This window comes from Colletotrichum siamense (assembly GCF_013390195.1).
Source record: "Colletotrichum siamense strain Cg363 chromosome Unknown KSG_Cg363_contig16, whole genome shotgun sequence".
Classification (NCBI taxonomy): Eukaryota; Fungi; Ascomycota; class Sordariomycetes; order Glomerellales; family Glomerellaceae; genus Colletotrichum; species Colletotrichum siamense.
Window position 1 is genome coordinate 70,669 of NW_023501029.1, and position 19,382 is coordinate 90,050.

The 19,382-nt window shown below is 52.1% G+C and overlaps 1 protein-coding gene across 1 annotated transcript; it reads right to left on the bottom strand.

Annotated features, from left to right (window-relative positions):
- Positions 1-17,918: 17,918 nt before the first annotated feature.
- Positions 17,919-19,115, bottom strand: CGCS363_v015088 (uncharacterized protein; the record flags this gene model as incomplete). Its single annotated transcript, XM_036646937.1, has 1 exon — positions 17,919-19,115. One exon carries the CDS (start codon positions 19,113-19,115, stop codon positions 17,919-17,921), a length of 1,197 nt encoding a protein of 398 aa, XP_036487845.1.
- Between the last annotated feature and the right edge of the window lie 267 nt (positions 19,116-19,382).

Here is a 19,382-nt window from a genome sequence, read left to right on the forward strand (position 1 = left end):
ATTTCCCACACACCAGTGAATGCCGCGAGCTTTAGGTATAAACTCAGATTAGAGATACGAGAAAGATCTCGCCAGTGACGGCGGTCAATACTTAAATCTAGACATTCTTCTTCATCGTAAAGGTTTGCATACAAGAACGTTTTCATAACACCATGGCAGAACGCAATGCTTACCCTCTAAATAATGAACTAAATGTCCCAGCTTGGTTCATCTCAGAAACTTTGATCTGCCGATCTTATTAAACCCCCGACACCGATAAGCCACACCGCCACAATTGATCAGAGACAATATACTGTTGGCCCAGCTATCGATTTCAGCCATTGCGTCAAACCACGGACCTGACTTTACTATGAAAGCAAGTCGTTCATGTCTCGTTACAGCACTCTGGCGTATGTTTCGAGACCCAAGCATCCAAACTGATGTACGTAGAGTGCGTAGACCGCATATTCAAGGCTCCCATAACAGTGGGAGCTTTCAGAAGTGACAGCTCGTGAGAAATCTTATTGTAAGCTCCGAGAAAGGTCCCACAGCAGTGGTAGCCTTTGACACAGTTCTCATACGGTTGACGAGTTAAGGACACCTCTAGGTTCCCTGTAACCGAAATTACCAAGACATAACAAATAGGATGCCCCCATACGTCCGCCAACATGTCCCAAGAAGGCCTTCACCTCCACATCAGCTGTCGCATTGTCGGTTACAACTTAGCAAGCCACCCTCTGCTTCAATTGCCTCCCTTCTCTAGATCCTCAGCTTCGGCATAGTTGACCGTGTAATGCTACATTGCCCGAATCGCTCTGCTCTGCAGTTGCAATATGACCGGCGTGAAGGATCTTACCACCAGGGGGATGATAATGCCGATACTGAACGAACCCTCCATCTGTCTCGATCAAAAGATAATTCAAGCTACAGATTTTTACGGCGAGATGTTTCTTTAGCAGCATTTCAACATGATGGAATTCAAGTGCGTGCCGCACAAACTTGGACTTGTCGGCAATCTTACCGGTCCCTCTAAGTCCAGTTCAACGATCACGAATGACCTTTGTGTTTGAAAAAAAAGAATCCTTTCGAATAGCGGCCTTACCACGGGAGACTCAGTATCATATTTGATCCCGTTGTCATCAGGCCCACGCAGCGGGGCCGGCATGATTGCCATTCCACTAAACGATCCGAACGCCCTGGCGAGAACTGTCGTCAAACTCCAAGGGCCCCATTGCCGCGACACACACAATCCCCCTGCTCTGAGTAGTGCTCGGATAACAATCAACATCATTGGCTATCGTCCGCCCTCATTTCATTTCACATCTGCGTGAGATGTGCAATATAGTCCCTGCTTCGTTTATCTCTCTTCCCTTCTAAGTTTTCTTCTTCGCAGTCTGCCGCCTGGAGGCGCACCTTGTTGACTGCCGTATGACTCTCGAGGCCCAGGATAGCCTAGGCTTCACAGAGAAACCTCTATGGCCACCTATGGGAGTATATGAAGAGAGCACGAATCGCCAGGGGGCAGGTTCGTTTGTCTCTACACCTAACTTATTACTGATGGTTCCTGAGAACCTCCATGCATGGCGGTAAGTTGGATCATGTCCGTCATGCCGACCGAAGCTCTCCCGTCCCAGCTTCACGTCGAGAAATTCTTCTTCCACTCCAGCGAATTCCACCTGTCCATCATCAGAGGCTTTGGTGGGCAGCCCTCCGCATATGCCAAGACCTAGCCACCTCTCCGCCGCTTTGTAGTCATCAGCGCGCTTATGTATCAGCCGGAAATCATCTGATGCTGTTGGCCAGCCTTGCTGACTCCTCCTCTCGATGTTCCCCCATACATTTGCTCGCCCACGTCGTTGCCGAGAGCTTGGTCAATTTCATAGTCTTAGGGAGAATCTTCTGCGGCCTTCTACGGCTTCTGGCCCCATCCTGCACGATTCACGCTCCCTTGCATGCCTCATTTTGTTGACGCCCTAGAAATCCCCATTTATCCCACTGCACAGCTCATAGTCGGAAGGTTCACCAGCGTCCTGGAGCTTCATTCGGTGATTGAAAGTCAATAAATACCTCAGTTCTTCCACCTTCACTCCTAGGCTATGACAAGTTCCACTAAGACCATGCCTAAATTGGCAGATAATTATCGAACTTGAATATTCTATCTGTTCAGGCCCTCCCTTATCGCCCTTGCCAGCGCCTCAGCAGTTGAAGTTCGTGTGATGACTTCACATGTTGACCATGATGGACCTACCCGACACCTTTACTGTCGGATTCCCTCGGAAGGCCGTTTGTACTCCTTACCAAAAGGCTACCCGAATCCTGACACTGACTCTCCTCCGGTCCATTTACTGGTCTCTACGAACCGTACGTTAGCGGCGACGAGTACTGCGCTGCATCTTCCCATAAAATGACTTCCTTGATCCTTATGTCAGCTGCCTGCATGCTCGTCACTTCAATCAGTCACTGGGATAAACTTCAGCCTTTTCTTTCTTCGATTCGGGTGCACGTCCCATGCAATCCGCTGCATTTTGAACTTCTAGTTGAGTTATACCCAACTTTTCGTGACATCATAGCGTTGCTACATGATTCCCCTTTTGCTCACAAACAAGGGAGGTGTTTGCCAATTCCAAGTTCGATGATGACAAGAATATCGCCGAGCTCCCCCCTTTCAAACGCAATGAACCGTTGACGCCATTCTGCCGGCGGTCATCCCCTTAACCAGCCAGGATCATCCTGACAGATGGCTCTGCACAAGACCACCCGTAGAATCACGGGATCTCGTCAATCTTCTCACTGTCGAGTGTATCTCTTGCAAGATACTCAAGTCGAATACTGGTTTCAGACAATAGCTCTCGCTGCCGTGACGACATGTGCTTATTCACTCCACTTGTCGAAGACGGCACCCTTACCTCTGAGAGTTCAGCTGAATGAATACCATCTTGCCTCGTTGAACTGTGGGACTGTTCAAAATGTCAAAGATCACCAGGGCAATTCCTATTCCCGAGGGAAAAGAATCTTTGTGATTCAGGACACGCGTCACATTACTCGCAAGGCCGCACGTTTGGACTCCTCAGGACAGACCGCTAGATGGTCTCAACTCCAGGTCGCGAGACTTAATAAATTCAGAACTCGAGTGCCGCGGTGCGCCTGTCCGGCATCGCAAACAACAAGACGACTATCCTCAAGGTAGAGAGTGAGTGCGGGCTTCCGACGAGGTCAGCCATATCCTTGAAAGAGGCCACCACCGAAATCCCCAGCAGTTTAAAGGAGGACACCCACGCGAGGATGCATTACCATCCTTGGTGAGTGACAAATTGGTCTGCAGTGAAGGATACGCTGCGCTAAAAACATGGCACCGTCGCAGCCATCGTCATTACACAATGCGGTTCTTCATACGGCACCGGATACACTTTCAGAGAAAGACATGGGATAGATGAAGGACTGGTGATTGACATCAACCATGTAAACAATCAGCCAGGGCCTTGCTAACTTGAAATTGATCTTGAGCTTTTAGAGAGTCCGCAGCGCTGACATTCACAATGTCCGCCGCTCCATTACCATCGAGTACATGCAGCTGGGCCACGTTCCAGAAAAGAAAGTCCAGAAGCTTTTCTCGGTCCCATTAATTGGCTGAAATCCGATTCCCCAATCACAGACCGACCTACAGGGTGACTCCGTCCCGCCGGCCGGGTCGGCGTCTCGAAGGTGCCAGGTCGATCGGGTCTCACTGCCCACCCATCTTCGTTTTCTGTTCTTTTCAGTGGCCTCGAGTGGACAGAAGACGGCTTACGGGAAGCAGCTTGGTAATTATCGCTCCGTTCTGCCTAGGCGCGAAAACCGTTAAGCTCGCCGCAAGGTCACGTCTCGCGAGAACGCTCATTTGCCAGAAAAGCCTGTCGGACTCGAGTAGCAAATATAGTGGCATGATTGAGCTCGCCAACAGGTGCGTCAAGTGGTTTGATTAATCTGGTGGCGAGTGATGGGTGAGACCGACTCGAGCCGGCATACCCGGCCCAACTTCCGCCTTGCATGTTGAAGGCATCGCGACAAATACGGTCCAGCGTTGACGGCCCGTCAAGCCAGGAAAGTCTGAAAACAACACCGCTAGCCCCAGCTGTCTGGAGGCATCTCTCGATCGAAGGAGAGTACTCATTGGTAAATCGCCATGATGGCGCGGCCAGAATGACAACAAGCCAGCTCATTGGAAAATGTCGGGCTACCACTCATCTTGGGCCTCCAAAGCCCTTCACCACAAAGCGTCACATTGGTTTCGCAGCAAAATATGGGCTTTTTCCCATGTTTAAGATTGATCAGGCGCCTCTGTCTTGTGGTCTCGACACCCGGCAAGCTTCCTTTCTGTAAACCCTCTCCGAAACGCACTCCTCCTGCCAGCCCCAGGATCTATGTGTAAAGAGTCATGGCTGGAAATCGTCCTCACCCCAGCTTGCTCGCCTCTGCTTCTTCGGCTGATTGATGTGCTTGTCGCGCCCACCATGGGCATTCCAGTAGGCTTCTAAAAGGACTGGATGGTTGTCGAAGAGAAAGGCTTCCGACACACGACTCGTTTCGACCGCGCCTTCCTAGACAACCTCGAAATCGAATTTGTGCGCTGGGCGCTTCCAGTGTCGGTTAATCTGCAGGGCATGCCACAGATCGGGGTTGTGAAGAACGCCTCGCGGTGCTTCCCGGTTGACATAGTTTCTCCAATATGAAGGAGCATCTATCTGGATCACAGCTTCGGGCTCCCACGTATGGGAGCCATCGCCGAAGTCGTCCATGGCGCACGGCGGGGATGCTGTTTCGGCAGTTCCATGCAGGTTGTTGTGCCAGCAGCACAACAGTTGCAGACGCGTTCCATCTTCGGGGTCCGGTCGGTGGTTCGCGATACCCAAAATTTGCCACCGTCTCTGTGTCAGGCCGTCGTCGTCAATGTTCTCGTCAGCTTGGGCGTTGGCACTGGTGTCGTTGGCAGGGCTGGTGGTGAGCTGCTCCGCGTTCCGACGTTCTGCGAGTGTCGGATTGACGGTGTTACCGGAAGCGTCCATGGCGCTGTCTCGTCTGGCGTTTTGTTGGGGGAGGCTCTCTGCACAGGATGGTAAGCATCAGGCGGCAGACACGAATATGCCCTCAGGCTTATTGGAAGAAATGATGTACCAACCTGCGAACGCCCGGCCCAGGATTGTGCAAAGTTTGAACGTGGAAACGTGGTTGTGGTGCTTCGGCAGCCGCTTCGATGGATGGGGGCCCAGAACCGACGTTTGGGCAGATGCGGGGATTCCGGCAGACAAATGCTTCGTTCCGGTGGCAGACGGCAGGTTCTTCTTTTTTCGGAATTCTCTCGGAGTGCCGTATCTGTCCTGGAGCTGCCAGGAAAGGTCTGCGTCCGTCAGAAGTCGGCCGCATTGATGGGATTTGGATGCGGGTGGATCGAGGGCAGAAATGGTCGTTCATCCGGCTTTTGCAGCAGCGAAGTGCACCAGCGGAAGGCATGTACGGCCCTGGTCAAAGGCCTTGCCTTTGGAGCAGGGGGGCGGGTTGCTGAAGTGGCAGTTGCCAAATCGGCAGTTGTTCGATTGGCAGGTGGTCAATCAGCAGTCGGTGCAACCTGGATGGTGTCTTGCTTCCCTCGGTGAGGCAGCAGCTGCCTTTTCTCTTGCCAAGTTGGACAGCGCAGCTTGCCGGCTCTTTCTTGAAAATCATTTGGTGGGTATCGCACTGCAGTACCTAAGGTACCTACCTATGGTCCCCGTTGTTGGTCATTTGTGGCTGGAAAGTGGAAGGAGGAAAGACCAAAGCCGCATCCCAACTCCTCCTTCTCCGTCAAGTGCAATGCAGTTCAATGCCTGTGGACAACCGTAGGCGTCTCTTTCCACCCCAGGAAGCGGCATCGCTCCGTCTCCCAGTCACATCGAGTCGTGCGACTCCAGAAGAGGCCAGCAAGCCTGCACACAAATTAAGGCACCAGACCTCATGCGACGCAAAGGAACCACGGTGCATTGGACGCGCCAATTACACTGCGTGGTCTTGCTGATGGCGGGTGAGGGAGAGCTTCATCTTACCTGGGAAGGCCACTTCCTAATTGGATGGTACCTCCCGATTGTAGCGCTGAAATCAGGAGGTACTCACTGGACGCATAGTGGACTTAGTGGATACCTCCCGATATCGTCACTAAAAATCGGGAGGTACCAACTCAACAGCACTAGCCCGGGCGGGCTCCAGATTCCCCCAACCCCACTGTCGCCCCCTTGCAGCACTGGTGGTTGGAAGACTACGCCGTATCAACACCCGCGCAGCGGACGAACAACGCTCGCTGCCTAGAGTGCAGGTCCCCTCGCAAAGTCTGATAGAATCTCTCCACTACAAACGTCGGGTGCCCGGCGCTCTCGCTGGCGAATGGTAGTTGCATCCATGGTTGTCATCAACATCAAAATTGTAGGCTTCTAGCTGCTGAGGCGTGGGAAGCTGCAAATGCCCGGGCGCTACCCAGCGGTGTGGGTAGCCGTAAGTTCGCTACCCACAGCTAGACTGCCTAGCTACAGTGCCCCTACCCACTGAAGGGTACGTACCGCTACAGGCGGGGTGCGTCAACCCTTGGTGGCTCGAGAGTCGTCAATCCCCGCGAACACTGACGGCGGCGAAAAAATCCCATGGGAGGGAGCAGGTCTTGGCCTTTTTACCGCTCTGCTGGATGGTGCAAGTGTGCAGGGGTGGACAATGACGGCGAATAGCTCGGACTCATGGCGTCACGAACGTTCACCATCTGCAGAGCAAGGCATGGATGGAGTTGCGGCCCCAGTCGAATTGGCTGCGAGTGTGCACACCGAACCCCACAAACTTTGGCCGGCACCCGCAACACCAAGCATTCCTAGCACCATCCTCAGAGCGCCCTCGAGAAAGCTTACGACGCTGTCCGCAAATTTGCCTCCGACCCCACGGCCATCTTCGGCTCTCGTCAGCGAGCGTTTTGCTGCGCGAAGCCGGAAGAGCAATCAGTAGCAGCCATACACAGCCGCCGAGCAGGCCGAGGTGGGTTATTGCGTACAACATGCGGAGCAATGTGGCACTCGCCAAAAACGTAGCTGTTAACCCGCGGCTCATGTCGTGCGAGGAGTAAGTCCGGGGCCTCATTCCTCGGCAAAGCCGCAGGAAACATGTAGAGTGGGATAATTGCCATCATGCTGCACTCTTGAAGCTAGCTTTCTTGGCAGAACAAAGTAATCATGGTTTTGGAAAGATGGTCGTGTCATCGTAGATGAGGGACACATCGTGGGAGTAGACGCGCCTGATGGGAATCTGGGGAGAGGTATACTTGGTATTAGCCATGGTTAAATGACGCACGCGTTGGACTGCAGCACATCGATTGTGACAAATGGTCCCAGCAGATTCTTCCTAGGCCGTGGCATGTTATTGTCCATCTAAGTTTCTTGGCCGGGTCGCAGAGGTTGGGGGAACGGCGTTGCACTTGGAGAGACGTCCTGCGGCGGAAAGGGGAAGACAGTGTGGTAACGCATCGCACCCATGTCCTCATTCACAAGACAAGATCCCATCAGCCTGAATCTTGCCAGCACTATTTGGGGTCTCAAGGGGGTTCAGCGTGCCAAACCGCCGTTGGCGGGTGCAACTTTGGTCCGAATCATAGAGCCGCCCGGACGGACCCCATTTGAATGGACAAAACTGCCGTGAGCGCCGTGGAATCTCGGAAAGGAAGGCATTTATCACCATCATTCGGATAGCTATGGATAACCGCGCTGCAGCTTGTGCGCGGCAACAGCAGGAGTCTCGGATTTGAGCCTTCTTGGTGCCATTCTGCGCTGCAGCCTGCTTGAGCAAGGCAGCCCGGTGCTTTTATTAGCAACCATCATGGATTGCACCATACTCGAAGAAGACTGCCCAGTGGACCATCTACATACGATCGAGGAAGACGGAAGGGTGTTGTCACGAGGACCGTCCAAGGGCGTCAAGAAAGTCGGACCGCGTCAGGGACATCTTCGAGGGAAGCATTGGGGGCAGCAGCGAGTGGGGCTGAGGACTGCGCAAAGGGTGACCGAATGTATGAATGCGCTTTCAAATCCGTTGAAGTCGAGGGCTCGCAAGGCCAGTCTACAAAGGTTACCGCGATGTTACACTCGGTGAATCTGGTGTCGGCGCTGATTAGCATCGGATACGGAGTTCGATCAATCGAGCAGAGGTCCTGGTGGCCCTGTTCCGTACTTCGTAAAGCGCTTGACGTCGCACGGAGTAGCAAGGTATCTTGGGGGGCAACTAGAAGACTTTTCAAAAGCCTCTGTAGACCATTAGAAGAGCCCGATGGCAAGCCATGTTGAAAGAGGTCTCGAGGCGGATTGATACTGACCTGTCGTGCTAGAACCATTGTCATTGATGGCTATTGTGACCAAAAGTTCGGTGGTAACCGAATCGAGGGCCACCCACATGGTAGGGTGATCGCCGCTGCAGAGGGTCGATCGCGGTTCGGTTGCGAGAAGATTCAATTCTGACCTTCATCCTTGGGAACTCCATCACATAAGGCATGGGCTGCGAGGTAGTAGCAATACCGTCGTTCCCCATGTGTGGGCGATGGGCGGTGGCGGAAGCTTGAGAGACATCGGCTAGAATTCTTGTTAGCGCTGACCAAGCAGTCAGTCCGCCGGTATCATCCCTGGTATCCTGTCCACGACCTCTATGCATCTCTCTTATTACCGTATGGCCTGCCACTACTGTGGTACCGCTTGTTCCTAGCTCATCGGCCGAGTTTGCAGTGTAGTTGGCGATACGCAGCGTTTGAATTTGGATATCGGGGAAGAGACCAGCTGTTGCGGGGCATCGGGCGACAGCGTTTATGACAGTGTCGATAGCGGAATAGACGGGAGGATCGGAGTTTGTGGAGTTGGTCGTATTGTGCGACCTGGATGTCGAGGCGTAGACGAGTCGAGGGCGAGGGCGAGGACCGAGAAACGGCTGGTGAAGACCCGTTCAGGAGTCAGAACGGTGATGGTGGGGGTTGATGCACAGCAGTTTGTCACCAAGGAGCTGGCAGGAACAAAAAAGCCAGAACGCTCCAGTGACGTAGTGTTCTGGCTTTTCTTCCGCCAGAACACTACGTCATGTCCAGTAATGATCAAGCAAGTGCTGCCGAGCACGGTGCGGCAGGCACCTTGGGACAGAAGGAAAGAGTGGACAGCACAGCCCGCTTCAACAGTAGGGTCCGGACCAGTCGCTCCCACCGGAGACGAAAGGCCAGCGAGCTTTCCGGAGGACGACAAAAGAACACGATATCCCCGCGTGCATCTGGTACGCTTCGCGTGCTCACGTACCGAGAATCGAGAGCGGTCGTGATCTTTTACTCAACCCACATGATAGTTAGCAGTAGGTCGAAAAGCTAGCAAGTCGAGAAATCGGCGAGAGGTCGAGAAATTGTTAAGGTCGAGAAATTCACAGGGTCGAGAAATTCACAAGGTCGAGAAATCGACGGTGTCGAATAGTTGACGGGGCCGAAAAATTAGCAGGCCGGAAAAGTAGGAGGAGGAGATAATCAACAGTTGGCCTGTGCTCGTGAGAGGTCAATACCGGTCCAAGTGCACGCATAGTGAGGCGAAAACAGGCGCGATGAAGATGTTAACTTTTAACAACATGAAGTGATTATGCATCCAGAAGTGCCCTCATGCACACATAGTGACACTGATCGCCCTCTCCGCATCATCTCACCCGGATTTCCAGATCGGTCTGAGTTCACTACATCATTCCACTCAAATCGTCTACGCCTACTCAAGAATGTTGCTGGTGACTCTGCCAGGTTGAGGTCCTTATCTGCGCAACTCCAGGGATGCTCCTCTCAGTGGATGAGCCGGTGCGCTTTGCGATGTGTGTGGTTAGAATAATGTTTCGGCACTCGCGCTCCTGGGCGTTCTGTCCGAAAGAGGGAGGTCGACCAGGTTTGATTGGCCACTCCATTTAGGTGTGGGGTTTGGTCTCGGGAATTTAGCACCAGATGCCTGCCACTGGACCTTCTGCGTTTGACAACCGGGCCACCAAGACAGTACGTACCTCAGGGCGATCGTTGGAGTTGCGACACGCCTGCCCATGCTAGGGGAAGGGAGAGAAGGGGCTTTCCCCATGATATTAAGGCTTCACAAGGCTCATGTCGCTCCTGCTGCCTCCAATCCTTCCATTGGCGATTTCTCCCAAGATGGTGGGCTCCGTGACATTGGCTGCTGTAAGTCCGGCAACTTCTCGACAGGTCCGACTCTGCTCGTCAAGACCGAGCCTGAACCACTACCCGAGAGCGTAGAATTCTGCGACCTGCACCTGCGACCGAACAAAACAATTATCTTTCATGACACCAACAAATGATCTAACACGGTTCAGAAAAAAGTGTGACTTGCATTTTCGATCGACCGGCAAATCGTGCCCAGCATCCACCCCGGCGAGGACGGGACACTGGAGCGAGAGGCCGCCGCGTGCGGGCTTTCGTGCGGCTCAAAAAATCGGCATCGAGCCACCAAGGTAGCCGCACTGCCAGATCGCTACGTCACCGGAGTGTTCTGGCTTTTTCTTCGCCAGGCCACCAAGGTCGCGTACACCTGTTCCATCCCACTGCGGTACGCCGAAGCACCTGCCAGTTATTCTGACGGCAGATAAGGGCGCTTGCACTCACAATGCACGTCAACAGCCGGCGTCAAAAGTGCCAGCCATTCTTCCATAGCATACCCAACGATGTCGCGTCGTCTGTGCATCCCCAGGATGGAAATCTCTCCTTCACCTATAGCTCAGCACTGTACCGCACCACGGCACCAAAATCAACAGCTCGACCGACCGTTGTCATCCACCCGCTTCGCCAACTGTGCGTCAGCTGAGGCATACTGTTGCCCAACGATTCCTCCCTCCCCATCAGGTCACCAGCGCCATTGCTTTTTCTTGACCCCCAGGCCCGAATCGAGCGCGACAAAGCCCCTGCTGGCTGAAGTCTTTCCCCTCCTCGATCAACACCAGCAGCGCCGTCTCCCGGAGACTGATGGCCGACAAGGCTCTCAGCCCTCTTCTATCGCACATCTCGTACTCGAAATATTCTCTGCATTCAGAGCATCCGAGTTGCCGACCCTCGTCCCTACATTGTTGCCTGTTATGGCACGAGACCGTCACAAAAGTCCTCCCGGTAAATCAGCATCTCCAGCCTCCAACACTTTCGAAGTATGCATCCCGTCCGCTGACTTGCTGTCCACAAATACGCACAAGACGATACCATTCAACGCCAATGACTTAGGTTCCGAGCAGAAGACAAGCAAAATCACGAGTCACCGAGTGCACGCCACAAGCCCCATCTCCACCCGGCTTCATGTCGAGTCGAAGCAAGCGGGCGACACTTCTACCAGCCGGCATGCAAGCCCGAGTATGCATGGAGATGGACGACGCGATTACTTGGAAGGCTTAACTCAGAGAAACGCATTATCGCGCCTCCCCGAGAGGGAATTTGGCGAGAGAAGAACATGTCGATGTGGAACCAAGGCGTGACGGCCATCGCGTCATCAAATTCACATATGCAATGGATGGCCCGTCCCAAATGGCCGGCAGGGTACAAAAAGAACTCGAGGCGGCGGGATCCACGCATGGCCGCCAAACATCATGAGGAGCTTGGATGTTCACCGGCCTTCCGATTGCAAGAGCCATGCAAGAACCTAACCGCATAGATGTTGTAGCAAACTGCCGCCTTCTGGTGCTTTTGAAGAGATTGGGGAAGGCGAGCATGACTGACCTGAGAAGGACAGACGCGCCGACCTGGACGTTATCCACGAAGGGCGCATTGACTTCGGCCTCGGCAGGGACAACGTCACATTCTGGATCGGCTACCTCGCCTTGCTTGCTTGAATGCGCTCAATGCCAGCCACAATGGTGCGGCTGGGCCCAATTCTGGCTCTGTTTGCCAACCCATTTGCAGATGGATCTCGAGTCTAGGCTGAATTGTTGTCTCGCAGCGATGTTGCACTGCATCAAGCCATGCTTCGGCTATCAACATCTCGACTGCAAGTACTACCTCATCCGGGTAGCCTACAGCCACCTTCTGGCCATATTTCGCAAGGAAGACTGCCAGAACACCTCAGATTCTCGGCACCTGAGGGTGGGGGACTCGTTTCGTGGTACTTGACGTAATAAGCTGTATGCTGATGCTACCCTCCAGCCCTGGACAGACAGGGAGACCCTGAGAGACTGCCAGAGCGAAGGCTATCGGCCACAAGGTGGCATGTCAACCATCTGTCACCTGCAGTCCATTCGCCAGGTGTTGAAGAACATACGCATAGCTGTTGCCTTTCACTACGGTGCCTTTCTTTGTGGTGGAGCGTGTTGCAGTCCCTGGTACGACAATTGTTGTCATAACAGGAAAGACCAAAGCAAAAACATGATTGACAAGACACAGATCTCTTTCAAATGAAACATAGGGCTTCTTTGATGTCCTATGCCATGGAACCCGGTCATCCCAGGTCTGGCCTTTGCTCCTTGAATTTCTCTGCTTGATGTGGAGACCTAGAGGCTAGAGAAATGACGAAAAGCTGAGACAAGGAGGCCGTTGTGCAAGTCGCGTCCACAAAGGCGGCGCTTGGGTGGAACGTGACAGATTCACCTGCATTCATGGCTTTGAACCCAGCCCGTTTCGCCCTGCAACTAATGACAAGACACGCCACTTTCCACCTCCTCTTGCCAACCAGTAACGTTCGCGTACATGTTGTTCGTTGAGGTCTTCGAGGACTTTATCCACGCCAATGTTGCGTCCTTAAAGGGGGCCACATCAAGCGTAACAATTGTTGTGGCTGAATTGTACATGTCGGATCGATTGTCTGTATCTACGGGCGGACAGCTTTCGCAGTGATGCAACAACCTTGTCACGCGACCCGTCAGTACTGGAAGGCTGCGTATGATTCAGGTGCGGTAGAGCGTCGAAATTCCGTTGTCTTGAGATTGCTTTTGTCATGATGTCGATGCAGGGCGTATCCGAGGAGCGGGTTACCGTCAACGGCAGCATTTATGTTTTGTTTTTACTGAAGGGCGACCGGAAGATGACAGACCGCGGATGAACCGTTGACACAAGACGGGATAGTGGTGCCCACTGAAGTAGCTGGAAAAGACCCTTTCCATCGTGGATTCTCCTCTGTGCCTGCCAATTCCTCCTACCGCCTCCAGCTCACCGAATGCGGACTGGAATCTCGTCAATTCAAGCGAACATCCGACCATCGAGATTACTTCAATCCATTCCCTTGTTTGTTCGCGTGCCCACTGCCTTCAACACACGGCCAAGCGTCTCATTTCCATATCATTAGCATCATCCCACTCAGTAGAGCATTTACATCCATTCGACTTCCAACAAGTCTACAGAGCAGGAGCCATTCCTCCATCCTATTAGCATATTGCCATTACCAGCTCAGAGATTGAAAATCCTAGAGGGGCGTGAATCTAAAATCGCCAGCTTCTGGTGTTCAGCAACAAACTTATATTTCTAGAAATGCAGGGTACCAGACTTCACGTCTAGACATTTCAAAGTTTGTATGAGCTCCAAAGATCATCCGGTATCCAAAATCGCTCGTGATCGTCGTCATGTGCACTCGCAAGCCCCGCTGTATCAGCGGATCCCAGGGCCCATGGCAGTTCCCAGTTGAGCCCAAGATATACAAGGTGTCATCATTGTCAACAGCCAAAAGCTCCCCAATGCTGATGTCTCCGTGACCTCTATCTACAGGACCGACGGATTCTCTGACATTCTCGCCAATATGAACCGTACCTCAGACGTGACCCATTGACGCCGGCTTCTTGCGGTCATATCGACTGAGATTTTTATCCCATTTAAGCAGTACTTGCATTCAGAACAGTAGGTTTCTTATGAAATATATGTATATGGGGTCTACTGTTGTAAGTTCAACGTGACAACACCGCCTTCACGATCACACTCGACTCTATAGTGCCACACAGAGCTCCCTAGGACCGCATTTGTCCCGATGGTAAACTCAAGTAGCAGTTGGGCTGGTTGTTGGTCATTAGAGGCTCTGCGCATGTGTTTGATTGGCTTGAGATCTCGCATATGACTGATACCCATGCTGAAGGATGTTTGCCATGATGGAGGCAGGGCGAATGAATGGCTTGCGCCAAAGAACACGAGTATATTGTTCGTCAAAATCTCCTCCCCATTTTCAAGATCTGCTAGGTATAGTTCACATCATTCTCCCGCGCCAAGCTACGGACCATATTGACCATGACTACACCAGCAGATGTCGGTCGGGGTTACTCTTCTGTAAGCCGTCGGCCTACTTGGGTTGCTGCAAAACGTTTTGTGCAACCTGCCTGGGATTCGAGCGCGGCGATCTAATGCTGAAGAAGGCCAAATATTTATCGTTTTCCAGCGGACTTCGGTTCGTGGTCGGGCACGGAATGATAATCATTCAAAAGTAGAAGGATATGTACGTATCCCTGGTATACGGCTGTTCACTTGCGTCCGACGCGGTGGGCCTCCACCTTGGCGCACATCCGGGCTGCCTTCGTCAATTCCCAAATGGACTTTTCAGCATGGATGTGAGTGGCAATTGTCGACATGAGATGTGTTGGAGGGGCAGTCCCATGAGATGCAAATTAGCCTTGTTCCGGATCAATCACGTCTGAAGGAAGGGCTGCTGCGTGCCCCTTGCGTGAGGATCTGGATCTTGGTGGCTTCGACAATGAGTTGGCTGGTGGGCTGACGATCAGGAGACAACCGCTCTAGGTTAATCATATTGACCGATATTCGACTTCCGGAACACAAGTTATGTTGTTTTCCATGACTCGGCAATGACGGCATTTGAAGAATCATACTATGGCCATCATTGTTAACTCGCGACATTACAGAGAAATTGACGAGTAACTAATCCTTGGTGGCGTACTCTGCCGGCGGAGACCTCACGGGACATGCGAGTGAGGGATCCAGGCCTTCATGGCGATGATGCATTGACATCAATGAAAGTTATGTAAGGCAGCAGAGCTCCGGAGGAAGAGATGATTGATGCTGAAACTGACGTTGGAGGTACCCATCGGTCTCGCAAATATGACACGTGCCGAGGAGATCTGCGATGAGCTCAGACAGACGGTTCGTGAGGTTCAAAACTGAGGATCTAAGACAACCATGGCCGTAAATCGTCGTGTTTGATGCTGCGGATTCGCGGGGGTCGGGCAGGTGCTCAAGACGGCCGCGAGACCGCGGAGTTTTCAGAAGCGAAGCGGGAGAATCAGCCATGGGCGCTTGCGGCGATGATGAGTGACCAGGGCATCAATCAACCTCAAACGGGCATTCGCACTGCAGGCATCGGCCTGGCCGGTGGCGCTGGCAGTGACCGAGGTTGTAGTCGCAGGAAGAATGTCCCCAGTTCCGTGGGGACTTTTTAAGAATATCCCTGATTTTGTAAGATATACCATCTCTATGACCTCAGTGACATCCGCCCATTTGATTCACAGTCTCATGTCTTCACGATGACCCCAGTGCCATCATGTTCGACCCCGATGTGGTCGGCCCCATTGATTGGGTTCGGCCCCACCCATTACGCCCGGGCTGCGGAGACGGGCCCGGCCCCGCTATTCGCGTTTGGCCCCCTGCCATTCTGCCGGCGCTGGCGCTCTTACCATTCCGCCGATCAAATCGACCAGGGACCCCGTTCGACTTCAGGATCTCCATATAACATGCCCACACACTTGACGAATTTGTCGTTGTCCTCTCGTCGGAGATCGGGACTGCGCCGTACTCTCGAATTCCACTTCCCCCCTCATTTCCGACGTGGCAGAAGGTGTTACTCTGATCCCAATCGGAAGAGTTTGGGTCATGTGAACCCTCATGTTGGTTCCACACACGCCTCAACCCATGTTGACGAACTTGATCTAAGCTCAGAGAATGCTCCGACGTCGTTGAGGAAATCATTCGCATGTCCAGAACCCGAGTGAGACAAATACATTGGGTCTGGGTTTTCAGAGTACCGAGAGAGATAGCCCGTGCATTTGGCTCCTTTTTAATGTCATCTCTCCAGGCGCATTCTTACAAAGGCAACTTGTAAGGCGCCCTCTGCCAGCGTCAGAAGAGCTTTCGTAGCCTTCATCTACAAAACCCCGAAGTTGAGACCGCAGCTCCATGGCACATCTTGTCATGCACATGGAATATATGAATTTCTTTTCATATCTGGAGCGGTATGATGAACAGAAACTATAGCGCAACAGGGAATCGTGTACTCTTCCGCTCCCTTCAACGAGGCGTCACTGACATGGAGGATTGTAGGCTACGAAGACTGTTGCATGGTTTCTGCCCTGCCCCCCAGGGAGTCTTGCCTTTGAGAGAATTTGGCCTTCATCTCGACACCACATAGAGACACCTAAAGCCCCGCCCCTCCGGACGCGGGACGTTTCAGCCAGGCTTCACACCTCGGCCACAAGTACTCCGATAATGGACATGTTTTGAGCAGTATCATATCCATGATGATGTTTGGGTCTCACTCGTGGCCCCGAGAATTCTGAGTGAGTCGAGTCTCCTCTGGCGGGCTGTTACGGCGTTTCTCATAATGAACGAACTTCCAGCATCGGACACAGACGGCAGGCCCCTCATCGTGGAATTAAGGGACTTAGTCAACTCGTCCATGGTGTTCTTAGTGCACAACACGACCGCAGTCGTATAAGACGTCACAACGCCCATGGGGCTAGTCCAAATACGCTATGGCATCAATTCGCATATAACTTGTCGACGCGCCTACAAGTAGCTCATCAGCGCTTAAACGAGCAAGTACTGAAGCCTCCAGATAAAGGCCGCTCATTTTGAAGCTTAGGTTAAATTGCGTGTTATGCATGCGAGGAAGCTAGCTTCGCCCCTTCGATAATCAAGAGACCACCAATGAAAGAGTACAGGAGGTTTTCAAGCTGAGGAATCAACTTATCCTCAAAGTTTGTATACCCCTGCAAAATCTTCATGAGACACGACAACTCTTCATTTCGCCTCACATCTCGAAGGATTACAACGCCGATTCGGGGACAAAGATGATCCATCATTGAGCTGAACAGCCCATACACACTTCTGCTGCACAAGCGAGTTGAAAATCAACTGTAAAGCAACCAGCACACCATCCTTTCTTACTCTACCACTTCGGCTGTCGTGGTAAGATCCGCCCTGATACGCAGACCTCGTAGGTGACGCTTTGTCGCCACACCAGCGGAAACAGTCTTGTTCATCAAACTCCTTATTCTATTGGCATGAACCATGAAATGTCTGCGTAGCTCTGTTGAAACTGCACGTTACGATGGTTGCAGATACATGCTATTGACGACACGTCCAGTTCAGTCGGCAAATCCTTTTCCTTCTCACCTTCGGAGAGATCCGTCTTGTACCTATGTAGGCTGAAATACATTGGACTGTCTCAAATGATAGCATTGATGCAGTTTTCTTTCCCTACGCTCAGGTCAAATGTCACGATGTACAGGCCAAGCCTGGAACTGCTCTGTTTCTGTGGGGCATGGCCATCATGGAGAGTGATGTATGAGATGCGCTCCGTCGGTTCTTGATCGGACTTGTTTTCAATTGTTCCGAAGCAAGCCATGCGCTCCATTGGGGCTCTCAACTTCCCGTCTGTCCCATGCGAGGGCAAATGTGGTGAAGGTGCGACAGGGTTGTCTCGAAATCACCAGGACGATGACGGAACAACTTGCTGTGCACGTTTTTGATGACTTCGAGACAAGAAGTGAGTACGGGGCGATAGCAGTCAAGTTCCAGTCCCTTCGTCAATCTGAAGTGAGAAAAACAATAAATAACTGTATTCACATAGGTATATGCATAGATTCGGAAAGGACAGAACTCTCTTGTTCGTTGTAGACTTATGGAACCAATCTCTGCCAATGTAATACATACTTGCTAGACGTCTGGTCGCGACCCAACACCAATGTGGCAGGGGTCTTCTCGGATTCATCCTCTATTCGTCAATCTCCTCATCATCCAAATTACCACTGGCGGTCTCTCTGCCTTTTCCCTTCTCGTCTGGCAGTGACATACCAAGCTCCGCCGTTAGTGCGAGGGTTTTAGACACCTCTTCAGCTAGCTCAGACACCGGCTCTGGCTTGGCCATAAGATTCCAAAACTCAATTGCCTTTTCATCCTCCATTACCCCAGCCTGTCGGGATAAGGCATACAGGGTCGAATCCTTCAAGTAACCTCCCGGAGTCATCCAAAGCTTTTTTGCTATATCTCCAGCCTTGTATCTGTCTTGAGCCGCTCCAGGAGCTTCCCCGCGCTGGCGCCGCAGCATGGTCATGACAAATTTGAAATACAAGTATCGTTTTAAAGGCCGGAGATTTGTCTTGAACTGTAGTTCTAGGCCGTCTAGTGCCTTGCCCCAGGGTCTGTTAATCGCGGCTTTCTCATCCAGTAGACTTCTGTCAAGGACAATAATCTTGAGTGTCTCCTCTTCTGAACCATCGTCTCTGAGCTTCGGTACTATGACAAATCTTCCAGAATCCCAGGCTTCCTCGTACTCCTCGAGCATCAGGATACCGTTCTTCTTGGACCAAATGTGGCTTTTCTCATCTTCTGGTGTTCCGAACAGGGCGAATGCGACATTGTCACCAACGTTGACTTTAACAACATGTCCGGCGGTCAATGCAATTGCTGGCCAAAAGGCTTTTGAAATTGGGCACCAAAGTGATTTCCCATCGGACGAAAGAGACCCTGATGCTTCTATAAGAGCTTTTCTGAACTGAGGCCGGCGAGCATCGGAATTTGTGGGTTTGACCGATTTAATAGCGCCGTGAACAGGCAAATATCTTGAGATCAGGAGATCGATATAACTCCAGTCCCGACTGCGGGCAGCTTGAACTTCTTGTTGGAATAAAGATATGTCGGTAAGTTCACCAACAATCTTGTTCTTCTCAGAACGCAACGTCGCCACTTCTCCAAGGATTGAGTTCAGATCCCGCTCAGATTCCTCTAGGAGTTCGTAGTATTTTCCGTTAGGAATTTCGAGACTTCCTTCGCTCCAACTCTTTCTCAACACTGAAGACCTCTCTCTCGCACATTCCAGCTCAGCTTCTTTCAGATTCACAAACGAGTCAATCGTCTCAGTTGCTGCTTCAAATCTTGCTTTCTTGTCTGCGGTGTTCTCTACACCCGCCATTTCACTGAACGATCGCTTTTTGTCGTTATAGCTTTGTCGATAGCTGGCTAAGCCATTCTTCATTCCAGGGTTCTTTGAGAGCGATGCGTCGACTTCAGGCCTCAGAAGCCCAGGTGTAGTGCGAAATTCAGCTGGGCGCTCCATCGGCGAAGGTGCAAGTTTTGAGGGGTTTGCTCTGTTGCCCTTGCGATTTTGCGAAGTAGAAGAAGATGTATCATCTGTTCTCTTCATGTCTTTATTTGGCCGACCCATGTTTGCTTCTGAATT